General features: G+C 52.5%; 1 protein-coding gene and 1 long non-coding RNA gene across 3 annotated transcripts in view; one reads left to right on the plus strand and one right to left on the minus strand.

Moving 5' to 3' along the window:
* Nucleotides 1–1,817: 1,817 nt before the first annotated feature.
* ITGA5 (integrin subunit alpha 5) lies at nucleotides 1,818–26,351 on the plus strand. 2 transcript variants are annotated; one of them, XR_749150.2, is made up of 30 exons: nucleotides 1,818–2,310; nucleotides 9,323–9,453; nucleotides 11,686–11,798; nucleotides 11,930–12,050; nucleotides 12,305–12,366; nucleotides 12,458–12,503; nucleotides 13,019–13,144; nucleotides 13,378–13,422; nucleotides 13,562–13,605; nucleotides 15,657–15,713; nucleotides 15,862–15,914; nucleotides 16,204–16,412; nucleotides 16,688–16,879; nucleotides 17,107–17,152; nucleotides 17,336–17,437; nucleotides 17,617–17,672; nucleotides 17,804–17,958; nucleotides 18,259–18,396; nucleotides 18,533–18,600; nucleotides 19,262–19,412; nucleotides 19,499–19,591; nucleotides 19,737–19,816; nucleotides 19,927–20,007; nucleotides 20,114–20,219; nucleotides 20,590–20,739; nucleotides 21,637–21,720; nucleotides 21,841–21,954; nucleotides 22,032–22,250; nucleotides 23,198–23,299; nucleotides 24,156–24,178. XR_749150.2 is itself a non-coding variant. In XM_010373863.2 (30 exons), the coding sequence occupies exons 1-30, from the start codon at nucleotides 1,946–1,948 to the stop codon at nucleotides 25,342–25,344; spliced, it is 3,297 nt and encodes a 1,098-aa protein (XP_010372165.1). In that variant the 5' UTR covers nucleotides 1,818–1,945; the 3' UTR covers nucleotides 25,345–26,351. The 2 variants fall into 2 exon arrangements, 1 of the variants encoding a protein (XP_010372165.1); XM_010373863.2 differs by lacking the exon at nucleotides 22,032–22,250 and adding an exon at nucleotides 25,261–26,351 and having other exon boundaries at nucleotides 24,156–24,278.
* The window catches only part of LOC104670561, a 64,226-nt gene continuing 42,950 nt past the window's right edge, over nucleotides 5,084–26,359 (minus strand). The window contains exons 2-5 of the long non-coding RNA XR_749149.1: nucleotides 13,748–13,857; nucleotides 11,552–11,733; nucleotides 11,159–11,232; nucleotides 5,084–5,125 (exon numbers count right to left, since the gene is read on the minus strand). This is a non-coding gene — a long non-coding RNA (uncharacterized LOC104670561). The remainder of the gene's footprint in view (nucleotides 5,126–11,158; nucleotides 11,233–11,551; nucleotides 11,734–13,747; nucleotides 13,858–26,359) is intronic.

Raw genomic sequence — 26,359 nt, forward strand, 5'->3', positions numbered from 1 at the left:
ACCAAGGCTCCTGGGAGGAGCTGAGTCACGCACCTCCTTCCCTGCACCCCTCCCCACCCCCACCCCCAATCTCCCAAATCCTGGGAAAATCTAAAGAGTTTGCCTAGACTGAGAAAGGAGAGTGTTTTGTTCACACACATGTGCTTTGCTGGGCTAAAAAGCAATCAGGCCTCAGCCCTTCTGCTCCCAAAGGGGGTTCCCAGCCCATGGCTTGAGTAGCTTTCACCTAAAGGTTGCCTTTTTGGCAATGCTTGGCTTAAAGATCCTGACCCAGAGATTCCTTGGGTTCCTCACCTAAGAAAGGGTCAGGACTTGCAGATGTGAGAATGGGATACGGGCCAGCATTGCCCCACAGTCTGGCCGGCCAGCCTCTCCCTTGGGCTGCAGCTGGCTCTGGAGAGGGGCTTTTAAAAAAGCAGATGGGTGATTTGGGACAGGAAGTAGAGTAGTAGAGTGAGGGGGAGAGTCATGGCAGGAAAAACAACATTGACTCTGGGCACCCTTATTCTGAGCCTTTCAGCCCAGAGTGGGGCAGAGGATTGGGGAACAGAAGGGACAGGGTTGACTTCAGGGGTAATATTCTGGAAAGGGAGGAGTCCTGGAGGAAAGGGACTGAAAGACCTCGTAGTCCCCCTCCCCCAGACTAAGATAAAGGCTAGAATCCTGAAAAGTGATCTCATCACACAGAGCCAGAGCTTGGGGAAGAGGTGGGGGGCAGGGGGTCACTGCCTTCCCTTACTAGAGTCCCTTCCTCTACTTCCACAGGGGATCTGGGAAGCATGGGGTCCTGGGTTCCAGCTGCCGGTGTTTTTTGGTTTTTGGTTTTGGGATTTTTTTTTTTTTTTTTTTTTTTTTTGCAGATAGCCTTGCTCTGTCACCCAGGCTAGAGTGCAGTGGTGCAATCTTGGCTCACTGCAGCCTCTGCCTCCTGGGTTCAAGTAATTCTCCTGCTTCAGGTTCCCGAGTAACTTGGATTACAGGTGCGCACCAGCACGTCCCGCTAATTTTTGTATTTTTACTGGAGATGGGTTTTGCCATTTTGGCCAGGCTGGTCTTGAACTCCTGGCCTCAGGTGATCTGCCCACCTGGGCATCCCAAAGTGCTGGGATTACAGGTGTGAGCCACCGTGCCTGGCCAGAGCTCCCAGTGTTTACAGCCGTTAGGAGTTGAAGGTTGGGTCCCTTTGCAAGACTTCCCACTACCACCACCACCCCTCACAATTCTCCAGGTTTGTAGGAATCAGGTGAGTTTAATCAAGAACGTACTGAGGGGCCAGCCACTCGCAGGCTTTTGGTTAACTGTCAGATCCAAGGAAGGGGCTCAGCAGAGGTTTACATACAGTAGGACCAAGAAGGGGGCAAACTGGAGCAGAATCCTCCTGGTGAATGACCCCAGACTCCTGGGATTTCAATACTAGCAGCTTGGAGGAGGAGGCAGCGGAACTTGAGGAGCCGGTGTAGGTCCTCTAGCAAGCTGACTGCGAACGCTGTATCTGTACCTGAACTCTTGTGTCCCAAATCCAGCTGGCTAGAACCCAGGCACCCGGTGGCCCCGGAAGGCAAGGGGGAATCCCAGTTGGCCGGACGCCAGAGGAGTCTCCTGTCTCTTTAGACCCCAAAGTCTCCTCCCTAAAGCACTGAGGGAGACCCCACACACATATACAGGCTTCCTCCGCCCACCAGAGGTGATTCCTTTCCTCATTAGGAAATTCTCCGCTCCCTTTTCCGACTCGTTTTCCGAGCGTTTACGTTGTACATCTGGAAAGGAGTGGGGAGGAAGGAGGGGGAAGCAGAGAGGAGGGGGAAGAACCCAAACCCGCCCAATCTAACCCAGTCCAGACAACCGGCTTCCAGCTGGGGCTAAAGAAAGGGGGTTGGAGAGGTGCGCCTCCCCCCACGCCCCTTAGGGGTGGGGGACGCGGGCTCAGAGTTCCAGGGACCCAGGAATGCCCCCCCGCCAGCCCCCTCGGCAGGCGGGGGGAGGGCTCAGCCGGGAGTTTGGCAAACTCCTCCCCGCGTTGAGTCATTCGCCTCTGGGAGGTTTAGGAAGCGGCTCCGGGTCGGTGGCCCCAGGACAGGGAAGAGCGGGCGCTATGGGGAGCCGGACGCCAGAGTCCCCTCTCCACGCCGTGCAGCTGCGCTGGGGCCCCCGGCGCCGACCCCCGCTGCTGCCGCTGCTGCTGCTGCTGCTGCCGCCGCCACCCAGGGTCGGGGGCTTCAACTTTGACGCGGAGGCCCCAGCAGTGCTCTCGGGGCCCCCGGGCTCCTTCTTCGGATTCTCAGTGGAGTTTTACCGGCCGGGAACAGACGGGTGAGTGAGGAGGGCTGGCGAAGGGATGGGGGTGGGGTAGCCGCCTGGAGACTGGGGGCGCGGCTGGGGTCTGGAGGGGACCAGAGTTTGAGTTTGAGGGTGGAGTTTGGAAGGACTAGAGCTGCAGTTGGGGGCCCGCGCTAAAGTTGGGGGCCCGCGCTGAAGTAGGGAGGGCACCGTGGCGGGTGAGGAGGGGCCCTGGCGTTTGCGATCAGTGGGGAGACATGTGTCGGGTGGGGAGAGGACACGGAACTGGAGAAGTCTGGGCAGGGGTCTCCGGGCCAAGAGAGAGGAGAGCGCGTGAATGGAGAGCTGAGGGTCTCTGGCTGAAGTCTGTGGGTTGCTGGGACCTGAGGCGGGTGGGGGCGCAGAGGCCGGAAGGGCTTTTGGGGGGCTCCAGGAGACCTCGGGATCCGTAGGGGCCATTGTGCGGCGAGAGAACGGGTAGAAGCCGAATGAACTACGTGTAGAAGGAGAAAAGTCAGAGACTGAGGGGGTCGGAAGGTTAAATGGGGGCCAGCCTCATCCTCCCCTCCCCCCCTCAACTCAGGCTGGGGAAGACCCGAGAGAGGAACGGCGGTTCCCTCTCCTTTCTCCTCTGTCTCCTACTCCTCCCTCCACCCCCATTCTCTGTTCAGGCGAGGGGATCCGAGAACTGGGGGCGAGTGAGGGGACCCTGGCAATGGGGGCGCTGGGACTGGGGGCGAACTCAGCCAAGGGCGGGTGCCGGGATGTGTCGGGAGGGGTGTGTGCGCGCGTGAAGGGGGGTGGGCGGTTTCCCTCTTCCTCTAGCTCTTGGGAGGAAGAGAAAAGCTGGTTTCCTGTAGCTGGTCGGCTGGAGCTGTGCTGAGACCGGGACTTCTGGGGCTGGGGTCGGAAGCTGGGGAGACGCCGGCTCCGTGGGGCCAAGAACGTCAGAATGAAGGACTCAGGACCCTGAAAGTCTCAAAGGAGGATCCTTATTCCCAACTCAGCAGAGTGATAAGCAGACCCGGACCCCGAGTGCCTAGAAAATGGGGTGCTGACAGGCTTAGGAAACAGGAGTTTGAGTGGAAGCAACATTAGAACCAAGGGTGTCTGTTTAAATGTGGGATGGGGGAGATTGGGAAGCAAAAGAGGTAGGTGGTTGTTCCTGGGCTAGGCCACAGATGCCAGATTCCTGGTCCTCCACAATGACTGGTGTAACCTTTTTTCTTCTACATCTCTGAGCTGGGAGCTTCCTACTGCTTACCCCCACCCCACCCCCAGGATCTCAGAGTTTGAGGGGAATTCTGTCAGAAGTGACCTGTTTTTACACATGAGACAGTTAACTGATCTCTACTCAGTCCCTATGGTTTTTGGAGAAAAGGGGTTAATCTAGCTAATACAATTGGGGAGAAAGGCAAATTCTCCTTTGTCTGGAGGACTTGGGGATGGGAGAAAAGAAAAATGATTAGGCCCGGGCAGTTGGTTCTGGGCTATTCAGTGTCCCCACCCAACCCCCACCCCACCCCCCTGGCCTTTTGCCCAAACCCCATTGCATCACCCTGGCCTGGAGCCTCTGCCAGGCCTGGTCTCCCCCAGGTTCCCTCAAACTTCTTATCACAGCCCTAATGGAGTAAAAAAGAGGGAGGGAGGAAGGAGATGAGGTCTCCTCTCGCAGATCAGAGTATCTAGTTGTCTGGCATTTAACCTTCTCTTTACTCTCCACCTCCCCTAAATTTCCCTTTAAAACACTCCTCTAAAACATCCGGACTTCACACATTCCTGGTCCCCTAGGTGTCTGTCTGGCCCCTGGCCTGATCCTATAGTCCCTAAAGTCCTCTTCTAAAACAGGACCCCAGTGCTCATCCCTTCCCCTCCCCTTCTGCTCATCTCCCCTCCCAAGAGAACCCAGGTGTCCAGCTTGCACTCCTTCCCTCTCATTTCCTATTTACAATACCCTCTTAGAGTAGAACATTCTACCTTCCCAGTGACCTTCTCCCACCACAGCTAGGCCTTCACCCACCTCCCCACAACACAAGACAAACATAGCCCCTCACCTACGGCCATTGCCAAAGAGGGACAGCCTCAGTGTTCTTGTTCTTCCTGCATCTCCTCTCTTGGTGAACACCAAAACCGCATTAAAGGACAGGGTGAGCACCAAAGCAGTTAGATAGTAGGAAAGGGCAAAGCTTTAAGTCAGACAGAGGTAGGTGTGAGTCCCCACTACTTACTAGTTTTTTGTGTGGTACCCTGGTACCTAGGGTGAGGTACTTAAGCTCTTGGAGCCTGGTCTTCCCATGAAAATCAGACACCTAACTAACGGAGTTCTGAGGACTAAATGAGAAAACATATACAAAAGGAACCTGGTCTGCAGAGGGTGATCAATAGATGGGCAGCATGGTTTTTATGGGGTAGCTGTTTCTGGTTCTGGTTCTCTCCTTCCTGGCTACTGCCTAGTTCTTTAAGTTCTCCCCCATTTCTTACTTGCTTTGAGTATTTGCTTATACTGGTGATAGTAACAATAGTCTCTTATATTCCTTTAGCACTTTCGTATCGATTTTTCCATTGGATTGCAACAAAAATCCTTGTGTTAAAGCCAAGGAAGCATTATTGCCCCATTTTTAGATATATAAAAACTGAGGCTGGCCAGGCGCAGTGGCTCACGCCTGTAATGCCAGCACTTTGGGAGGCCAAAGCGGGCAGATCACCTGAGGTCAGGAGTTCGAGACCAGCCTGGCCAAACTGGTGAAACCCCGTCACTACTAAAAATAAAAAAATTAGCCAAGTGTGCTGGCATGCACCTGTGTAATCCCAGCTACTCGGGAAGCTGAGGCAGGAGAATCGCTTGAACCTGGGAGGCCGAGATTGCAGTGAGCTGAGATCACACCACTGTACTCTGGGAGACAGAGAGAGACTCCATCTCAAAAAAACAGCAAACAAACCAACAAAAAATAAAAACAACTGAGGCTTCAGGAGTCATAGAAATTTTGAACCAGAAGTTAGTTTAGGAAACGTTCAAGGGAAATCCATCATTTTATGCCAGAGAATCCAAAGCTTGAAAAGAGACAGTGACTTGGCCCAGGACACTTGAAAGCTTGAAAGGCAGGCCAGTTTCAGCTCAGCCCCTTGTTTCCTTCTGCAACTGCCACAAGTGAAGACAGCTCTTCTTCCCCAGCCAATCATACATATCCCTTGTGAATGCACTGGGGTACCCCAAACCAGGTGTCCTCCTCTGGCCTGACCCGTGCTACTGTAGGACCTGTAGGAGCTGGGCAGTGGTCCACTTGCTGCTCTCCACCCCTGACCTTGTCAGGCCAACAGAGTCAAACAGTAACCCAGTATTGAACTGGGACTTGGTTAATCAAAAGCTGGGGAGACAGCAGATATGAGAGGAGGGAATCAGTTGGCAATGGGGTAGACCAGAATGCTGTCCTAGAAATCAGGATTCCTGATTTCTGCTTCATATTCTGGGAGGGATTCTGAGTGACCTAAGCACATTACTTAACTCCTCTGAGATAGTTTTCCCATCTACAGAATGAGAACATGGGACGAGGTGAGCAGCTTTGAACTTTTTCTTAAGGAGTGTCAGAACGAGGCCAGCCTGCCTTTATGCCATGTGGCCTGAGGCACCTACAGTAAAGTCTTAAAACCAGTGGGTGCTCTCTACAGTGCCTTCTAGCTATGGTAGTCTGTGTCTCTGAGGACCAACCCTTCCATTTCTGAGGCTTCAGAATAAATTATGGCAATTATTTCTTCTCTCAGACTCTATTTCAGAAGAGTGTACCTGCCAAACTGTATTTAGTAAGAAATAATGAATTCCTTTTCTCATTTTTTTATTTTTATTTTTTATTTTTTTGAGACGGAGTTTCACTCTTGTTGCCCAGTCTGGGATATAATGGCGCAATCTCAGCTCACCGCAACCCCCACCTCCCGGGTTCAAGAGATTCTCCTGCCTCAGCCTCCTGAGTAGCTGGAATTACAGGCATGCGCCACCACACCCAGCTAATTTTGTATTTTTAGTAGAGACAGGGTTTCACCACGTTGGTCAAGCTGGTCTCAAACTCCCGACCTCAGGTGATCCGCCTGCTTGGCCTCCCAAAGTGCTGGGATTACAAGCATGAGTCACTGCGCCCGGCTGTTTTGTTTTGTTTTGTTTTGTTTTGTTTTGTTTTGTTTTTGAGACGGAGTCTCACTCTGTCCCCTGGCTGGAGTATAGTGGTGCGATCTCGGCTCACTGCAAGCCTCCTGGGTTCACGCCATTCTCCTGCCTCAGCCTCCTGAGTAGCTGGGACTACAGGTGCCCACCACCATGCCTGGCTAATTTTTTTGTATTTTTAGTAGAGACAGAGTTTCACCATGTTAACCAGGATGGTCTTGATCTCCTGACCTTGTGATCCACCCATCTCAGCCTCCCAAAGTGCTGGGATTACAGGCGTGAGCCACCGCGTCTGACGCTTTTCTTGTTTTTTATTAACCAAAAACATCTATAGCTGCCAATCAGAGTTTCTGACCAGCATGAGATAACCAGGTTCCCACATAAGTTGATATAATTCCAGCCAAAAGCAAATACACTTTTAATTAGCCTAGGCCACCTTATCTGGTAAATGCATGATTTCCGTTAGCCTTTCTGAAATCTTGAAAATAGCCCACGGACCCTTCGTTGTTAACTTCTTAGACCCCTAAAAGTGCCCAACTGCTGCAGGATTTAGGAAGCAGGAACAAGATGTGGGAAAACAAAGACAAACTAGCTTGCATGCCATCCCTGGCGCCAGTCACCTCACTTGGCATGTTGGCAGGGGAGGCACTATTTATTGGATTGACTTAAGGTTGCTGGGATGGAAGGGCCACTGACTCTCCAGGTATAAGCCATGGGTAGTTGGCAGCAGGAAAGGAGGCCTGGGTCTATGTCACTTGCCTGCATGCCAGCTATCTTGAACCATCACACAGCCGGAATGGATATGCCCCTGACTTGCGGGCTTTACAAGCTTTGTAAACTCTCTGTCTTGCAACCTACTAAACTCCAGGCTACTTCCTCAGGCCACCCCAGAAGTGTCAGGCTCAGCTCCTCTCCAAGAGCAGTAGGTGTTGGACAAATTGGGAACAGGAATAGGGTCCCTTGGCCTTAGCCCGGAGATCCAGGAAAACTTTGAGATAACCTCTTCTTCACCCAGAGGAAGAGGGAGAGGGTACTGCCCAAGTCCACAGTTAGTGCCTGAACCAGAACTCTTGGCTCCTGGTCCAGCGCTCCTTTCACTGCTTCCTGTACCTCTACTGTTCTGGTCTAGTTCAGGTTGGTGGCCCTTTCTGCTTTCTAGAGCCTGAAGGCAGCAACCAAGTTCTCTGGGGGCTGCCCCTGCTGAGAGAGGGGTCTACTCCTCTCGCCTCACCCAGCCCTGGGGCGGTGCAGCCAGACCCCCCCAATTGGATGTCAGGCCTGAGTGAGAAGGGTGGGGCCTGGCAGGGAGGTGGGGGTGTGGGAGACAAACGGAGAAGTGAGAGGTTGGAAACAGACAGGAAGCCACAGGCAGTAAACATTTCCTGTCCCCAGAGTAACAGAGACTGGCACCTCCCCTCCCCACCCCCCTAACTTCAGGAGCTCTCCCTCTTCAGCCTACCCATCTCCTATTCCTCTGGACCCTGCCTTCTCTCCCCTCCATTCTCACCACTGACCCTCACAGACCCCTCCTCACTCCCCACTTCCGTCCCCTCGGAACTGCCCTCTCTGCTGCTTCCATCCCCTATACCTCCTGGGCCACTCCTCCCTGCCTCAGTATACCTGGTCTTCTTGGAAAATACCCCCAGCTCTTGTAACCTCTACCATAATCCCTCACTTTGGGCCTTCTTGCCTAGTGAGAAAGCTGAGGAAGGTATTCAAATATCAGGGAAGGGGTAGGTATTGGACGGGCTGAAAGCTGAAAGTGGACAGAAACCAATAGAGATGGAGAAATGTAAAATCTGAGATAGAGAGATAGGATCCAAAAACCAAAACCAAGAGAACAAGCAGTCACAGGGGCAGAGGGACAGAGAGACTGAGAAGCAGTGCCAAAGGCAGACACGGAGCAGAGCAGAGGCCAAGGCTGGCAGGGGCACTGGTCCAGAAGCTGGGTCGAGTTGCCCAGGCAGCCAGATACAAGTCCTGGCAGGAGACCCTTAGGGGAAAGCCAAGAGAGCCAAGAGCTGTGTGGAAGTCTTGGAGGCAAGGGACCGAGGGATGAATGAGGCAGAGCTGACGGCAGGAGGACTGCCCAGCCCCTTAGCTATGACCATCCCATTACACAGGACCTCCAACAGAGGCAAACTTCTGGTCTCAGGGGGAACTATGTCCAGAACTAGGACCCCGGTAGAGAAGACTCAATTCAGTCAGCAGGGGGTGGTCTATGGGAAAGGGGTTCAGGGGCTGAGACAGAGACCCAGCCAGGAAGGGGAGGTCCACACCAGGGCCGGGGTGAGGGCAGGCCCAGGCCCAGTGGAACAATCTGTTTTCACTGTCCTCCAGCTCCTCTCTCCACTCCTGCTGCCTGATTTCCAAGACTCACATTTTCCTCCTACACGCCCCAAGGCCGGGTGGCTGGGCAGCCGGATGCCTGGGTCTTGGCCCAGGGAGGGGATTTGGCTTGGGAGGAGAGTATATAGGCGAGATGACAGACCCTGAGGCTCCACAGGACCTTGGGGTTCCAGAGGCTGCACATCTAATCTCAGCAGGTGCATATAGGAGAGGGAGAAGCCGGGGGTACAGGCTTTGGCCCCTCTTCCCCTTCTGGGAATTGACTCTGGTTCCTCTTCTCTTTATGAACAGGGGAAGGTAGGAGAGGACAGAGAATGGCGGGAGGAGGAGAGGGTTGTGTTAGTGACAGCGGCACATGGGGACCGCCTGACTCCAGTCTGTGCCTCTGGCATCTGTGGCATCTTCTGAGATATAAATACAACCCAGGGGGCATCTACTCCACCCCCAGCCAGCCCCAGCCTAGAGGTCTGGGTCCTTCCTGCCTCCAGACACCAATGAAGAGCTAGGAGCCATCCTGAACTGCCTCTCTTTTCCCCTTCACAGGGTCAGTGTGCTGGTGGGAGCGCCCAAGGCTAACACCAGCCAGCCAGGAGTGCTGCAGGGTGGTGCTGTCTACCTCTGTCCTTGGGGTGCCAGCCCCACACAGTGCACCCCCATTGAATTTGACAGCAAAGGTAGGCCAGTGAAATTCAGAGAGGGACTGTTGGGTGGGACTGCAGCCTGGGGGCAAGGCCTGGGTGGGGCCTGGGGTGAGGGGTGGAGCCTGCTGGAACCCCCGGCCACGTGACCGCTCAGCACCAGCTCTGGTGCTCCAGCTGCTTACAGTGGATCCCCATGGCACTCACTCCACGCTCCCCTCCAGCCCAGCCCAAGGAGGACGGGCATGATTCAGAAACATGTGGCTCTCATTTCCCCTGAATCACCCACAACTCTGGGAGGCCAGGGCCGTAACACAGACAAAGACAGGGAAATGTTGCACAAACTATTCAGTTGCTTTAACGAAGTACTGACTAAGTGACAGTGCATGACAGGCACTGTGCTGGTGCTGCAGGGGTTGAAACATGACTAAGCCACTGCCCTCAGGAGCTCAAGGTCTGAGTAGACACAGATGGATGGGAGGAAGACAGAGACTAACAGCTATCAGTTGCTCCGTGCCAGGCCCAGTTGTGAACACTTTACATGTATTAGTTCACTTAATCCTTTCAACAACTATATAAGGTATTATTTTCCCCATTTTCTAAGTGAGGAGACAGAGGTTAAGTAGCTTATCCAAGGTTGTACAACTAGCAAACATCGGAGTGAGGTTATGAACTAGGGCCATCTGTCTCCAGAAATAAAAACCGGAGAGGCCGGGCACAGTGGCACACATCTATAATCCCAGCACTTTGGGAGGCTGAGGCAGGAGGATCACTTGGTCCCAAGAGTTCAAGACCATCCTGGCCAACATAGTGAGACCCTGTCTCTACCAAAAACATTAGACAGGACCAGGCGCAGTGGCTCATGCTTGTAATCCCAGCACTTTGGGAGGCTGAGGCAGGTGGATCACTTGAGGCCAAGAGTTTGAGACCAGACTGGCCATCATGGCAAAACCCCATCTCTACTAAATATACAAAAACTAGCCAGTCATGGTGGCACTTGCCTGTAATCCCAGCTACTTGGGAAGCTGAGGCACAAGAATTACTTGAGCCCAGGAGGCAGAGGTTGCAGTAAGCTGAAATCACATCACTGTACTCCAGCATGGGCTACAGAGAAAGACTCTGTCTCAAAAAAAAAAAAAAAAAAAAAAATGAGCCAGGCATAGTGGTGAGCACTTGTAGTCCCAGCTACTCGGGAGGCTGAGGTGGGAGGATCACTTGAGTGGGGAGGCCAAGGCTGCAATGAGTGGTACTTGCCCCACTGCCCTGCAGCCTGAGTGACAGAGCAAGACCCTGTTTAAAAAATAAAAATTTTAGGCCAGGCGCGGTGGCTCAAGCCTGTAATCCCAGCACTTTGGGAGGCCGAGACGGGCGGATCACGAGGTCAGGAGATCGAGACCATCCTGGCTAATACGGTGAAACCCTGTCTCTACTTAAAAATACAAAAAACTAGCCGGGCGACGAGGCGGGCGCCTGTAGTCCCAGCTACTCGGGAGGCTGAGGCAGGAGAATGGCGTAAACCCGGGAGGCGGAGCTTGCAGTGAGCTGAGATCCGGCCACTGCACTCCAGCCTGGGTGGCAGAGCAAGACTCCGTCTCAAAAAAAAAAATAAAAAATAAAAAAAAATAAAAATTTTTAAAAACCTGGGCAACATGGCAAAACCCCATCTGTACAAAAAACACAAAAATTAGCTGGGCATAGTTTCCACCCACTTGTGGGGCTGAGGTGGGAGGATCACTTGCACCTGGGAGGTCAAGATTGCAGTGAGCTGTAATCACGCCACTGCACTCCAGCCTGGGCAACAGAGTGAGACCCTATCTCAAAAAAAAAAGAGGTGGAACAAGATGCTCTTAGAGACCCAGCCCAAGTACAGACAAAGAAGTTCAGCCAAAGGGTTACTGTCTTGGGAAATAGCCACTGTTCCCCACCACCCTCCTGCCCCTACTCCACAGCAGGCGTCCTTATCTCAGTTGGGTGAGAAAGCAGGAGCCATGGGGAGGCAACTCTAGAAAGCCCAGGTTCTGTGTGCGTGTGCGTGCGTGTGTATGTGTGTGTGTGTATGTGTATGTGTGTAGTGGAGAGGTGAGTCAGGCTACACAAACAGGCTACACAAAGCAGAATTAAGCTCCTTACCAACTCTGCATTCCCAGTGAGTCATGGCGTCTCAGGGCTTGGAAGTGTTTGTTGGGTATCCCCAGGCTGAGGGTAGGGGCTGCCCTAGAGCTAAGCTGTCCATGGCTCAGCAAGACTCCCTCTTTTCACTCCCACAAGGCTCTCGGCTCCTGGAGTCCTCACTGTCCAGCTCAGAGGGAGAGGAGCCTGTGGAGTACAAGTCCTTGCAGTGGTTCGGGGCAACAGTTCGAGCCCATGGCTCCTCCATCTTGGTGAGGGGCCAGCAGGCTCAGTGGTGTGGTGGCCAGGGGATGGGCAGTGGTTGGGTAAAGCCGGGCCTGGAGGGAAGGAGGAAGGGCCTTACTGGACTGAATTTGAGACCCCTCCTCCTGGGCCCTCCCAGGCATGCGCTCCACTGTACAGCTGGCGCACAGAGAAGGAGCCACTCAGCGACCCTGTGGGTACCTGCTACCTCTCCACAGATAACTTCACCCGAATTCTGGAGTATGCACCTTGCCGCTCAGGTAGGGGAAAGAGGGGGCCTGTGCCCCATGTCTGCCTTCTCGTATACTTGGAGTGTCTCATATACTTAGGGCTGACTCGTGCCCCCCACCATATACCCCCATGAGATTCTAAGTTGCTTAAGATAAAGGTTAACCCAGTTAGTTAGCCTTTATGCTTACTGTCTAGTCCAGGGAGGCCCTTACCTATGCCCTCTCTTCTTTCCTGGATGACCCATCTGTGCAGGGCTCATTTTCACCACCTTCTCCCCTCACAGATTTCAGCTGGGCAGCAGGACAGGGTTACTGCCAAGGAGGCTTCAGTGCTGAGTTCACTAAGGTGAGAGTGTGGTCTGGGAGAGAAGGGGCCGTGGGTGGTGGACACAGGGGGATCGAGACCAGATGTTGGACTCCCCTCCTTTCACCCACAGACTGGTCGTGTGGTTTTAGGTGGACCAGGAAGCTATTTCTGGCAAGGTAAGTCCTCTCTCTGCCATTCTTTGTTTTTTTTTTTTTTTTTTTTTTTGAGACGAAGTGTCATGCTGTCACCCAGGCTGGAGTGCAGTGGCACAACTTCTGCTGCCCGGGTGCAAGCAATTCTCCTGCCTCAGCCTCCCAAGTAGCTGGGATTACAGGTGCCTGCCACCACACCTGGCTAATTTTTGTAATTTTAGTAGAGATGGGGTTTTGCCATCTTGGCCAGGCTGGTCTTAGACACCTGATCCACCTGCCTTGGCCTCCCAAAGTGCTGGGATTATAGGCGTGAGCCACCGTGCCCAGCGTGTTTCTGCCATTCTTTAAGTCCCCTGGCACATAGCCTCCCACCCTACTCCCAATTCTCCTCTTCCTTTCCTGAAACTTACATGCCACCACCCTCCCCATGCTTCCCTTTCTTGAACCAGACTTCTGAAATACTACCCAGTCAGCCCCCAGAGCCCCAAGCCCCCTTTGCCACCTCCTCACCATCTACTCCCTCTTCATCCTCGCTCCAGGCCAGATCCTGTCTGCCACTCAGGAGCAGATTGCAGAATCTTACTACCCCGAGTACCTGATCAACCTGGTTCAGGGGCAGCTGCAGACTCGCCAGGCCAGTTCCATCTATGATGACAGCTACCTAGGTGAGCAAGCAAGTGGGGAAGGGATGGCAGAGGGAGAACCTCAAGTGCTCCTGTCCTCATTCACCCCCTTGCCTCCCCTCTCCTACTCGGGCATCCCCAGCACCCCTGCCATACTTGCCATGTGCCTGCTGACTATGAAGGCCCAGCAGGGGTGGGGAAGGGATTGAGGGATAGGCCAGAGCAGAGGGGTCCCCAAAGCAGGAATCCTAACATCCACCCACTCTGTCCCCCAGGATACTCTGTGGCTGTAGGTGAATTCAGTGGTGATGACACAGAAGGTGAGTGTGTCCCCAGGCTGGGGCCAAGGGAGGGGGGTGGTTAGAGGCCCAGGGCCAGATAGCCCGTGAACTCGGCCACTTACCATTATCTACTTCCCTTTCCCCGACCTTAAGTCACAACTTTCTCTTCTCTCTGCAGACTTTGTTGCTGGTGTGCCCAAAGGGAACCTCACTTACGGCTATGTAAGACCCAGCCTGACCCCTCACTTCCTCTCCTCCCCTGCCTAATCACAAAGAACCATGCATGGCAGTTTGCAAGGGCTCAAAAAGGTGGATCAGAACACGGGCTCTGGAGGCAGACTGGCATTCAAGTTCTGGCACTTACTCTGGCAGAATCATTCTGCTCTTTATTCATACTCTGCTTCCTGCTGAACCTCTCTGAGCCTCCTTCTTCTCTGTATACTGGGATAACAATCGTTCTGACCTCACAAGGCTCTGGCAAGGATGAAATGAGAAAATGCATGTGAAAGTAGTCAGTGAATTGTTGGGCAATGTACAACTGGCAGATGTTATTATTAGACGAGGACAAGTGCTTTTAAAAAGATACAGATAAGAGTGCCAGCGGAGTTCATTCAATTAACAACATTTATTAAGGCAAGGTAAGAGATAAGAAGATGAATAAGGTATCATACCCCATCTTATAAGATGCTTCTAATCAAGTATGACAGATAAGACACTCATACAATTATGATCTAAAGTGGAGCAACTATTCATTCTCTTATCTACTCAGTGCATCAGGCACTATCTATTCATGATTTCTATTCTTCACAACAAGCCTATGGGGTAGATATTATCATTTGTATTTTACATGTGAGAACACTGAGGTTCTAAGAGACCAAGTAAGTTCCTTAAGATCAACCAGTTAGTAAGTAGGTTTAAAATCAGGTCTCTCGGCCGGGCGCGGTGCCTCATGCCTATAATCCCAGCACTTTGGGAGGCCAAGGCGGGCGGATCACGAGGTCAGGAGATTGAGACCATCCTGGCTAACACGGTGAAACCCCGTCTCTACTAAAAAAAAAAAAAAAATACAAAAAATTAGCCAGGCTTGGTGGCGGGAGCCTGTAGTCCCAGCTACTGGGGAGGCTGAGGCAGGAGAACGGCATAAACCTGGGAGGCGGAGCTTGCAATGAACCGAGATCACGCCACTGCACTCCAGCCTGGGTGACAGAGCGAGACTCCGTCTCAAAATAAAAAAAAAATAAAAAATCAGGTCTCTCTTAATCCAATATCGGCATTCTTTCTGCACTTTGCTAAACTTCAGAAAAGTGGATACAGTGACATAGCAGTTTAGGGGAAGGAATAATCTCCTTTCTAGGAAAAGGATGATAACAAGTTTGGGGAGTCAGGAAATAAAAATTTAAAATTTTTAAAAAGGAAGAGGACAGATCAGAGAAGGTTCTATGAAGGTTCAGCAGAGATGAGTCAGGAGGGCATCCTGTGCAGGAGCACGAACGAGGTGGAAGAAAAGGAAACAATTTCAGCCCAGCTTAGCAGACTCATGAGCTGATTGAGGATGAGTAGAATATGGAAAGGTTGAGCAAAAACACATAGGTTAGGGCCAGATTCTCCAGAGCTTTGGAGGACCAGCCAAGAAGTTGAGACTTTGGGCAGTGACTGCAGGGAGCCACTGGATTTCCAAGCCAGAGGTAGCCTCCTAAATCTGCTGGGAGAGCTGGAGGCAGGGACAATGTCAAGACATCTGCCCAGCAGTCCTGGGAAAGGGCTCATACCAGGATTCAAGAGGCCTGGTGGGGCCAGTCACTAAGGGAACATAGGGGAGACATGGTGTTTGTGGTTCGGGGGACTGGAGGATGAGGATGACTTAGGTTTTGAACATGATGGGTTTGAGGCACCAGCGCACATTCAGTCACAATTATTGAGTGCCTGCTACTCACCAAGCATGACTTTAGGCTCTGAGGAGAAAGCAAAGGACAAAATCAAGTTCCTGCCCCTATTGATCTTACATTCTAGTGGGTAGAGAGGGACAAGGAACAGATAAATACAAATCTGTCAGTAGTTGGTGATTGATATGCAGAAAAGTAGTGAAGCAGACATAGGGTAGAGCTACCTGGCATAGAGGTGGGAATATGAGGGCAAAGCTGATGAGGGAGCTAGGGACAGTGGTCTGCATCTGTAAGGAATGCCTGCCCCTGGGGGTCCTGTACACATCCATTCTTTAACCATGGGATACTCTGGGATCCCAGGACCAATGGGCCTATCTCTTCATCCCCCAGGTCACCATCCTTAATGGCTCAGACATCCGATCCCTCTACAACTTCTCAGGGGAACAGGTAAGGATACCCCTCAATCCCACCCCAGCTTGGCCCTCTGCCAACGAAGCCCCAGCCCTGACCTGTCAGCCCAACTTCCCAGCCCTTCTTGATCCTGTGTATTGAACCTTCTAGTTCTGACCCAGTGCTGCCCCTTTGTCCTCCCCAGATGGCCTCCTACTTCGGCTATGCAGTGGCTGCCACAGACATCAATGGGGACGGGTGAGCAGTGGGAAATGAGCTCACTGTGATACCTCTCCCAGCTCCAGGAGGGAAGAGTGGGAATGGGACAGAAAATGCAAGGAGAATTTCTCCAGGCCTTTTTCTCTAGACTCTCGCTCATACCTGCATTCCCTGTTGCTCAGGGACAAGGAAAGCTGAGAGCTAATGATCAGAGACCTCAGGTCTTCTGACTCGATGGAATCCAGAGTGCCTGGGGTTTCTGGCACTAGGATTGGGGTGGGGTGGCAAGACAGGGTATCGAGATGCCTGGGTTTGCCCTTCCCCTCAGGCTGGATGACTTGCTGGTGGGGGCACCGCTGCTCATGGATCGGACCCCTGACGGGCGGCCTCAGGAGGTGGGCAGGGTCTACGTCTACCTGCAGCACCCAGCCGGCATAGAGCCCACGCCCACCCTTACCCTCACTGGTCATGATGAGTTTGGCCGATTTGGCAGCTCCTTGACCCCCCTGGGGGACCTGGACCAGGATGGCTACAATGGTGAGTACCATGGGCTCAGAGAGTGAAAGGGGAGGCAGGGGCCCAAGTCAGAAGGGATTTGGGGAGAGGGCGCCTGTCAGCTAAGATACCCAGACCTCCATGACTTCCCGAGGGGTTAAAATCCCACTGTCTGGGTCTTGGGATTTGAAGAGACTAGAATATAGGGACTGACAGATGGGAAAAAACTAGGATCCTAGGTCCTGGGGTCTGGTAGTAGAGATTTGGGCCCCTGGATTCCTGGCCTGCTGACTAGTGTGTGTTCTTGTGTCTTCCAGATGTGGCCATTGGGGCTCCCTTTGGTGGGGAGACCCAGCAGGGAGTAGTGTTTGTATTCCCTGGGGGCCCAGGAGGGCTGGGCTCTAAGCCTTCCCAGGTTCTGCAACCCCTGTGGGCAGCCAGTCACACCCCAGACTTCTTTGGCTCTGCCCTTCGAGGAGGCCGAGACCTGGATGGCAACGGATACCCTGGTGAGTTGTGCCCCAGGCCCCTTTTCACCTTAAAATTCCCTGGTCACTGACCGCTACCCTCTCTTCTGCACCTTTCCTAAAGTTCCTGGGTGCCGTTCTAGCTAATTCCAACAGAGGGCGCTGTCTTCTCACTTCAGCCTCCCTGAGCGTTGAAACCAGGAGGGGTTAGGAAGAAAGGATCCTGATTTGGGGCTTGCTGTAAGAGGTGATTTCTTGACTTCTTACAGATCTGATTGTGGGGTCCTTTGGTGTGGACAAGGCTGTGGTATACAGGTATGAACTCCAAGGGGAGTTGAGGGGACAACCTGGGGGAACTGGAACTGGAAATTTCTCAACAGAGCTGAGGTTGGGAAAATCAATGCAGAGGACACACATTCTGGGGCTTGGGCATCAGTTTCCTGTGTCCAGGTTACAGAGGAGTCCTAATTCTATTGACCCCACATCCACTCTTGGCAGGGGCCGCCCCATCGTGTCTGCCAGTGCCTCCCTCACCATCTTCCCTGCCATGTTCAACCCAGAGGAGCGCAGCTGCAGCTTAGAGGGGAACCCTGTGGCCTGGTGAGCTGGTGCCCAGGAAATTGCAGAGACCTGAGCCTGGGAGTGGGCAGGGGCACCAAGTCTGCCTTCAGAAGGGGGAAAATGGGGGTGTCCTAGTCTGGGTCTGGCTGGGAGATAGGTAGAGGATAGGATGTCTGTTCCAGTTGGATTCACCAGCTTTCTTCTTGGTCTTTCTCCAGCATCAACCTTAGCTTCTGCCTCAATGCTTCTGGAAAACACGTTGCTGACTCCATTGGTGAGGGAGACTGCCTCGATCTCTCAGGCCCTAGGACAGGGAATGAAGGGACTGGGTACCTGGGGACATTTCTTCTCTCTGAAAAGATGAGGAGAGACAAGCAGTTTCCCCTTATATGTCCCTGGCTGCAGGCTTCACAGTGGAACTTCAGCTGGACTGGCAGAAGCAGAAGGGAGGGGTACGGCGGGCACTGTTCCTGGCCTCCAGGCAGGCAACCCTGACCCAGACCCTGCTCATCCAGAATGGGGCTCGAGAGGATTGCAGAGAGATGAAGATCTACCTCAGGGTATAGCCCAGAGGGCGGGGTGTGGACTGGCCAGGGAGGGTGGCCACATAGAACTGAGGGCACCTCCTGAAGGGAAAAAGTTTGGGGGATTCCAGTGAAGGGTTTGGGACTCTTGTGGGGACTGAGAAAGGGAGACCTTCTGTCAGAGGAGCTGGGAAGCAGGCTGCCAGGGCCTCTGAAACAATAAGAATGGTCAGAATTGGGCCCTAAGCAGACAAAGGGATATGAGAGAGGCTGAGGAGCAGGACCACCAAGTCTCCAGAGTCCCCTGACTCTGTGAACTCTCTCCTCTGTCCCCAGAATGAGTCAGAATTTCGAGACAAACTCTCCCCGATTCACATCGCTCTCAACTTCTCCTTGGACCCCCAAGCCCCAGTGGACAGCCACGGCCTCAGGCCAGCCCTACATTACCAGAGCAAGAGCCGGATAGAGGACAAGGTGAGGACAGGGCAGGGAGAAGGGACCTGGGAGGACAGAGGCCTGGGGACTGTGGGGGCAGGGCCCTGGAAAGAGAAGAGCCTACAGCCCAGGAATGGGTCTAAACTTCCCCTCTCAAGGCTGCCCTGCTCCCCAGGCTCAGATCTTGCTGGACTGTGGAGAAGACAACATCTGTGTGCCTGACCTGCAGCTGGAAGTGTTTGGGTAAGTACGGCTGACGGTAAGCTAGGGAGTTCCAGGTGCACCTGGCACCTGAAAAAGTCAGCTAGGGACATACTAGCTGTGTCGCCTTGGGAAGTTGCTCAGCTGCTCTGAGCTTTAACTCTTTTGTCTGTATAGTGGGAATAGTAGCATTTATTTCTCAGAGTTTTTAGAAAGATTAAATGAAATAATCTACATAAAAAATCTAGCCTAGTGCCTGCCATAGAGTTAGAACTCAGTAAACAGTATATATTATTACTGTATTATTACTCTTTTTTTTTTTTTTTTTTTGAGACGGAGTCATGCCCTTGTCACCCAGGCTGGAGTGCAGTGGCACAATCTCGGCTCACTGCAACCTCCACCTCCCAGGTTCAAGCAATTCTCTGCCTCAGCATCCCAAGTAATTGGGATTACAGGTGCCTGCCACCATGCCCGGCTAATTTTTTTATTATTATTATTTTTAGTAGAGACAGGGTTTCACCATCTTGGCCAAACTTGTCTTGAACTCCTGACCTCGTGATCCACCCGCCTCAGCCTCCCAAAGTGCTGGGATTACAGGCATGAGCCACCGCGCCCGGCCCTGTATTATTACTCCTATAATGGTCCTTTGTCCTGGTTTGAGGATTAATTCCCCAGTTTCCCTTACCCTCTGTGTCCCTTCCAGGGAGCAGAACCATGTGTACCTGGGTGACAAGAATGCCCTGAACCTCACTTTCCATGCCCAGAATGTGGGTGAGGGTGGCGCCTATGAGGCTGAGCTTCGGGTGACCGCCCCTCCAGAGGCTGAGTACTCAGGACTCGTCAGACATCCAGGGGTGAGATGAGATTCTCCAGTGGGAGTTGGGAGGATACCTCTCCAGAGAGGACACCAAAACCTGACCAGTGCCCACCCCACCTCCAGAACTTCTCCAGCCTGAGCTGTGACTACTTTGCCGTGAACCAGAGCCGCCTGCTGGTGTGTGACCTGGGCAACCCCATGAAGGCAGGAGCCAGTGTGAGTCTGGGATGAAAGAGGATGGGACAGAGGGAGAGCATACCTGAGGGCGGTAACCAGCCAGCCGAGAGCACCGCTGTGAGATGGGGAGGGAGAGTGAAATACACAGTCCAACTGCCCTCTTTTCCTCTTTTTCTGTCCCCAGCTGTGGGGTGGCCTTCGGTTTACAGTCCCTCATCTCCGGGACACTAAGAAAACCATCCAGTTTGACTTCCAGATCCTCAGGTAGGGAGTGAGTGTGTCTAGGCTGGGGCTGAGCTGGGGACAGAAGGGAGGGCTGGGCACAGTTCTCACTGGCTGCACTCTAGCACCTCAGTCTTGCCTCCATCCCACAGCAAGAATCTCAACAACTCGCAAAGCGACGTGGTTTCCTTCCGGCTCTCCGTGGAGGCTCAGGCCCAGGTCACCCTGAACGGGTCAGTGCCAGGCATAATGGGGTCTTTCTGAGAGGGGAGACAGACTTCTAGGGAAGGATGCATATGGGGTTCTTTCCACCCTCCTCTAAACCACCCTCCTCCTTAGTGTCTCTAAGCCTGAGGCAGTGCTATTCCCAGTAAGCGACTGGCATCCCCGAGACCAGCCTCAGAAGGAGGAGGACGTGGGACCTGCTGTGCACCATGTCTATGAGGTAAGGAGGGAAAGGGGCAGGGCCAGAATGAATGAAGGGAAAGGAGAGATAGTATGAGTGACAGATGGCTGGAACCCACGTGAGGTACTGAGAGAGAGAGGAGGAAGGGATAATGATATGAAAAGGCATGAGGCAGAGTCCTGTGAGAAACAGCCAGAAGACAGGCCAGTTGAGTGGCTTGGAAAGAAAGATGGAGCCCCCTCCAAAAGTGTTGGCTAGAGAGGATTTCACCTCTGCCCATTGCTTCCCTGCTTCATCTCTGAGATAGGAGCCCAACAGCAGGGTATAGTGGAACCACGGTGATCCAGGGTCTCAAGGGGGCAGAAGCATTCCCTTCCTTCTCATGATGATTGTGTTCTTCCCTCCTCAGCTCATCAACCAAGGCCCCAGCTCCATTAGCCAGGGCGTGCTGGAGCTCAGCTGTCCCCAGGCTCTGGAAGGTCAGCAGCTCCTATATGTGACCAGAGTTACGGGACTCAACTGCACCACCAATCACCCCATTAACCCAAAGGGCCTGGAGGTGAGGGCCTGAACACTGGCATGGGGAAGAGGAGCAGGTTCAGAGAACCAAGGTGGAGGGATTGGGGAAGGTTGCTGGGGGCCTGCAAGAGGCAATGAGGATGTGCCTATAGCTAGGGCTGAGGGTCACAAGACCCAGAGGTACCTCAAAAGCCTCTGGAGGAAGAAGGACCTTCATCCACTGTGTTTCTTTCCGCCCGAACTATCCCTTCTTTGTTTACTGGCATACCCCTAGGGCCCAGTTATGTGCCACCTCCTCTAGGAAGCCTTCTTCAAACCTTTTCCTCTGGGCCCCAATGCCTGTTTTATAGTTCATTTACTCATTAACATTGAATTAAATAAGTGCCTGTACTGAACCCTGTTAGGCCCAGGAAATATTGTACCAAACAAAACTGACAAGGTCTCCGCGTTCATGGAACTTACATTCTAGTGAAGGGTGATAGACATAGAAAATAGAGAAGGAGAAAAATTAACAGGGATTGAAAAGTGATGAAGTGAAGTGTTAGTAAGCTGTGGGGATACGATTTAAATTGAACCACTGGAAAACCTGTTGAAGACGTCATTGTTGAATTGAGGCCTGAAAGATAAGGTTGAACCTATCTGTAAGACTCAGGGATGAGCATTCCACACCGAGGGAACAGCCAGTGCAAAAACAGGAACATGGACCTAATTATTTATTTAAGCATCTCCTGCAGCGTGAACTCTAAGAACCAAGTTTTCTTCATTTGCATATTTTAACCCCGAGCTCGGTACCTTGCACACAGGCGGCGAACAGTTGGATGATCAATAAATAGATAGATGAAAGAAGAGGTTGAAGCTGCTCTGGAACCCAGGTGCCGGCTGACTCAGAAGCTGTAATGAGATGGGAAAGGGGCCCAATACTCTCTTTCTCTTATAGTTGGATCCCGAGGGTTCCCTGCACCACCGGCAAAAACGGGAAGCTCCAAGCCGCAGCTCTGCTTCCTCTGGACCTCAGATCCTGGTAAGTCAGACAGAGAATGAGGTGTGGAGGAAAGCGTTGAGTACTTGTTTGGGTTCTCACTTGTTCGGGTTGCCCTGACCACAAGGGCAGAACACCAGGTTCAAGCTTCTTTCTTCCTAGAAATGCCCGGAGGCTGAGTGTTTGAGGCTGCGCTGCGAGCTCGGGCCCCTGCACCAACAAGAGAGCCAAAGTCTGCAGCTGCATTTCCGAGTCTGGGCCAAGACTTTCTTGCAGGTGAGGGAGCCTTACCTCAGCCCTGACCCCTGACCTTTGGGCCTGCTTAGACTGACCCACCCCTTTCTCCACTACAGTAGCCACCTCTTCTTTGGTGAATGGGATCCAGCACTCCAGCTCCCCTTCCTTGCCCTTGTGTAGACCAAGCTGTATGTCCTTGGCGCCACCTAGTGACCACAGTGGGAGCAGCAGCTTCCCTTTCCTGGCCCATTCAGAGGAGGGAGGGCTGGAGGGAGACCAGTGTGGAAAGAATGCTAGAAAAACAGTGAGATGGAAGATGAATCCATAGTGGAGAGGTAAGCACATGTAGGAATAGTAAAGAGCAGTCACTTCTTGAGCACACACTGCAGGCCAGGCACTGTCCTGGTTTCAAAGCACATTAATAATTTTAAAAAAAAGTTTTTAGGCCGGGCGCAGTGGCTCAAGCCTGTAATCCCAGCACTTTGGGAGGCCGAGACGGGCGGATCACGAGGTCAGGAGATCGGGACCATCCTGGCTAACACGGTGAAACCCCGTCTCTATTAAAAAATACAAAAAGCTAGCCGGGCGAGGTGGTGGGCGCCTATAGTCCCAGCTACTCGGGAGGCTGAGGCAGGAGAATGGCGTAAACCCGGGAGGCGGAGCTTGCAGTGAGCTGAGATCCCGCCACTGCACTCCAGCCCGGGGGACACAGCGAGACTCCGTCTCAAAAAAAAAAAAAAAAAAAAAAAGTTGTTATATTGAACATGTAGTCATCTAATTATATATTATCCAGTTACAATTATTCAGTTACACATTTGTTATCCCATATAAGGAACATCAAGAGAGGTTCAGGGGCCAGGCACAGTGGCTCACACCAGTAATCCCAGCACTTTGGGAGGCCGAGGTTGGCAGATCACTTGAGCCCTGAAGTTTGAGACCAGCCTGGGCAACATGGCAAAACTCCACTTCTAAAAAACAAAACAAAACAAAAATTAGGTGGGCACGATGGTACATGCCTGTAGTCCCAGCTACTTGGGAGGCTGAGGCAGGAGGATTGCTTGAGCCCAGGAGGTGGAAGTTGCAATGGCCTAAGACCACACCACTGCACTCCAGCCTGGGCAATAGTGTAAGACCTTGTCTCAAAAAAAAAAGAGAGAGCGAGAGACTCAGGAAGAATGAGTTCAAAATAGGGAAAGATCACAACCCCAGCCAGACCATGGGGAACCCTATGTCCTCTGGATCCCAAGAGAGGATGTGCTGACCAACTTTCCCCCGCCCACAGCGGGAGCACCAGCCATTTAGCCTGCAGTGTGAGGCTGTGTACAAAGCCCTGAAGATGCCCTACCGAATCCTGCCTCGGCAGCTGCCCCAAAAGGAGCGTCAGGTGAGTCTAGGGCCAGAGGACTGGACGAGGGAATACAGGGCTCAGAGTGCTGGAACCAGGGCTGGGACATGGGTGAGGGCTGGCCTTGGTATTGTTAACAACTGTTGAGAATCTAATATGCGCCAAGCACTGTGCAGATGCCAGAGACAGCGTGGTAAGCAAGACTGTGAACCTGGAGTTCACAGCCTCATGAAACAACAGTGTTCCAAGTGTGGTGATATTTATGAAAACACATAATAGGAACACCTGAACCCAGTCTAACTGGGTCAGGGAAGTGATGTTCAAGCTGAGACCTGAAGAATAAATAGGAACTAACCAGGCTAGTCATTCAGTAAAAGGATATCCTGGGGAGAGGTGAATAACAGATATGAGGCCAAGCGCAGGGGCTCACACCTGTAATCCCAGCACTTTGGAAGGCCAACGCAAGCGGATTTCTTGAGCTCAGAAGTTCAAGACCAACCTGGGCAACACAGTGAGACCCTATCTCTACAAAAAAATACAAAAATTAGCCAGATGTGGTATTGCACATCTATGGTCCCAGCTACTCGGGAGCCTGAGGCAGGAGGATCGCTTGAGACCAGGAGGCAGAGGTTGTAGTGAGCCGAGATCGCACCACTGCCCTCCAGCCTGGGTGACAGAGTGAGACTCTGTCAAAGAAAGAAATGGATATGATATGAAAGCCTGAAAGTAAGAGACAATATTGTACATTTTAGGAACTTAAATTTTTAAGTTCAGAATGCTGTTAGTTCAAAATAAGAGGTGGGAAGTGGGTCTAGATCCAATGACAAGTGGAGGCCAAGTATAGGGTGGAAAGAACTTCTGAGCTTTCATTGACTTCACCCAACTTGTTCCCCAGGTGGCCACAGCTGTGCAATGGACCAAGGCAGAAGGCAGCTATGGTGTCCCACTGTGGATCATCATCCTAGCCATCCTTTTTGGCCTCCTGCTACTAGGTCTACTCATCTACATCCTCTACAAGGTCAGCCACATCCTGCTTGTGACTTGGCCACCCTCTCATCAGGCTCTGCCCTTGACCTGGCACAGTCCCAAGTATCTACCTCTAGACTAGTTCACCAGCCATGTGCCCCCACCTCTGTCCTGGCTACATGCATCCCATCCTAACCTTTCCTATAGGATCCCTCACTTCATTCTATAGCCCCTAGCTTAGAAAGGGTCCTCTTGACTCAAGACGGTAAGTTTGCCTATACTTGCAAAATCAGTGGAACCCACAGATTACAAATACATGGCATTTGTGCTGTCAGTTTCTCCAAAAATCCATGGCAGTCATCACTAACCTAGAAATGGCTACTGATCATCTCCTAAAAGTGGCTTCAGAATCTCTCTCAAGAGGCAGCCATGGCCAACTGTGGTGGCTCACCCCTGTAATCCCAACATTTTGGGAGGCCAGGGTGGGAAGACAGCTTGAGCCCGGGAATTCAAGACCAGCCTGGGTAGCACACTAGGACTTTGTCTCTACAAAAAAACACAAAGATTAGCCAGGTTTGATGGTGCGTGCCTATGGTCCCAGCTACTCTGGAGGCTGAGGTGGGAGGATCGCTTGAGCGCAGGAGTTTGAGGCTACAGTGAGCCATGATCATGCCACTGCACTCCAGGCTGGTCAACAGAGTGAGACCCTGTCTCAAAAACCAACAAACAAAAGCAGCCACTACTAAGCAATCAGACTGGCCGCTTGAGTTCAAACCTATCTGCCATTTCTGGCTTAACTGGGGAATTTTAAAAACACTGGCAAAAGATACCCACCATGCAAAACCACCCCCAAGTTTAGTCCTCCTGGGTCCATTGCATAACTTGGAAGAGTAGTCCTAGCCTGAATTCAGAGGCCACTTTGCAAGATGTAGAGGTTGGAGGCACTAGAGTCCTCCTTATTACTTCTTGGGATAAGAGCTGTGGAGAAAAGGCAACCATAGTACCTAAACTCTCCCTCTTTTCCCCTTTATCAGCTCGGATTCTTCAAACGCTCCCTCCCATATGGCACCGCCATGGAAAAAGCTCAGCTCAAGCCTCCAGCCACCTCTGATGCCTGAGTCCTCCCAATTTCAGACTCCCAATCCTGAAGAACCAGTCCCCCCACCCTCATTCTACTGAAAGGGAGGGGTCTGGGTACTTCCTGAAGGTGCTGAGGGCCAGGGAGAAGCTCCTCTCCCCAGCCCAGAGACATACTTGAAGGGCCAGAGCCAGGCGGGTGAGGAGCTGGGGATCCCTCCCCCCCATGCACTGTGAAGGACCCTTGTTTACACATACCCTCTTCATGGATGGGGGAACTCAGATCCAGGGACAGAGGCCCCAGCCTCCCTGAAGCCTTTGCATTTTGGAGAGTTTCCTGAAACAACTTGGAAAGATAACTAGGAAATCCATTCACAGTTCTTTGGGCCAGACATGCCACAAGGACTTCCTGTCCAGCTCCAACCTGCAAAGATCTGTCCACAGCCTTGCCAGAGATCCAAAAGAAGCCCCCAGCTAAGAACTTGGAACTTGGCAGCTCTGGACAGCCCCACTCTGGTGGGCCAAGAAGGAACACTAACTATGGATGGTGCCCCAGGACCAGCTCAGGACAGATGCCACAAGGATAGATGCTGCCCAGAGCCCAGCTCGAAGGGGAATCAGAACTCAAATGGGGCCAGATCCAGCCTGGGGTCTAGAGTTGATCTGGAACCCAGACTCAGACATTGACACCTAATCCAGGCAGATCTGGGACTATATTTGGGACTGCTCCAGACCTGATCCTGGAGGCCCAGTTCACCCTGATTTAGGAGAAGCCAGGAATTTCCCAGGACCCCGAAGGGGCCATGATGGCAACAGATCTGGAACCTCAGCCTGGCCAGACACAGGCCCTCCCTGTTCCCCAGAGAAAGGGGAGCCCACTGTCCTGGGCCTGCAGAATTTGGGTTCTGCCTGCCAGCTGCACTGATGCTGCCCCTCCTCTCTCTGCCCAACCCTTCCCTCACCTTGGCACCAGACACCCAGGACTTATTTAAACTCTGTTGCAAGTGCAATAAATCTGACCCAGTGCCCCCACTGACCAGAACTAGAATCTGTGAT

This window comes from Rhinopithecus roxellana, chromosome 10 (assembly GCF_007565055.1).
Source record: "Rhinopithecus roxellana isolate Shanxi Qingling chromosome 10, ASM756505v1, whole genome shotgun sequence".
In the NCBI taxonomy this organism is placed as follows: Eukaryota; Metazoa; Chordata; class Mammalia; order Primates; family Cercopithecidae; genus Rhinopithecus; species Rhinopithecus roxellana.

What these genes read in the sequence shown, in the direction of transcription:
- ITGA5 (XM_010373863.2), top strand. Translation starts at nt 1,946, where the DNA reads ATGCCCCCCCGCCAGCCCCCTCGGCAGGCGGGGGGAGGGCTCAGCCGG. An exon ending in TCAGTGCTGAGTTCACTAAG is followed by an intron (nt 12,367 to 12,457) that starts GTGAGAGTGTGG and finishes TTTCACCCACAG; the next exon opens with ACTGGTCGTGTGGTTTTAGG. An exon ending in GACAAGGCTGTGGTATACAG is followed by an intron (nt 17,153 to 17,335) that starts GTATGAACTCCA and finishes CACTCTTGGCAG; the next exon opens with GGGCCGCCCCATCGTGTCTG.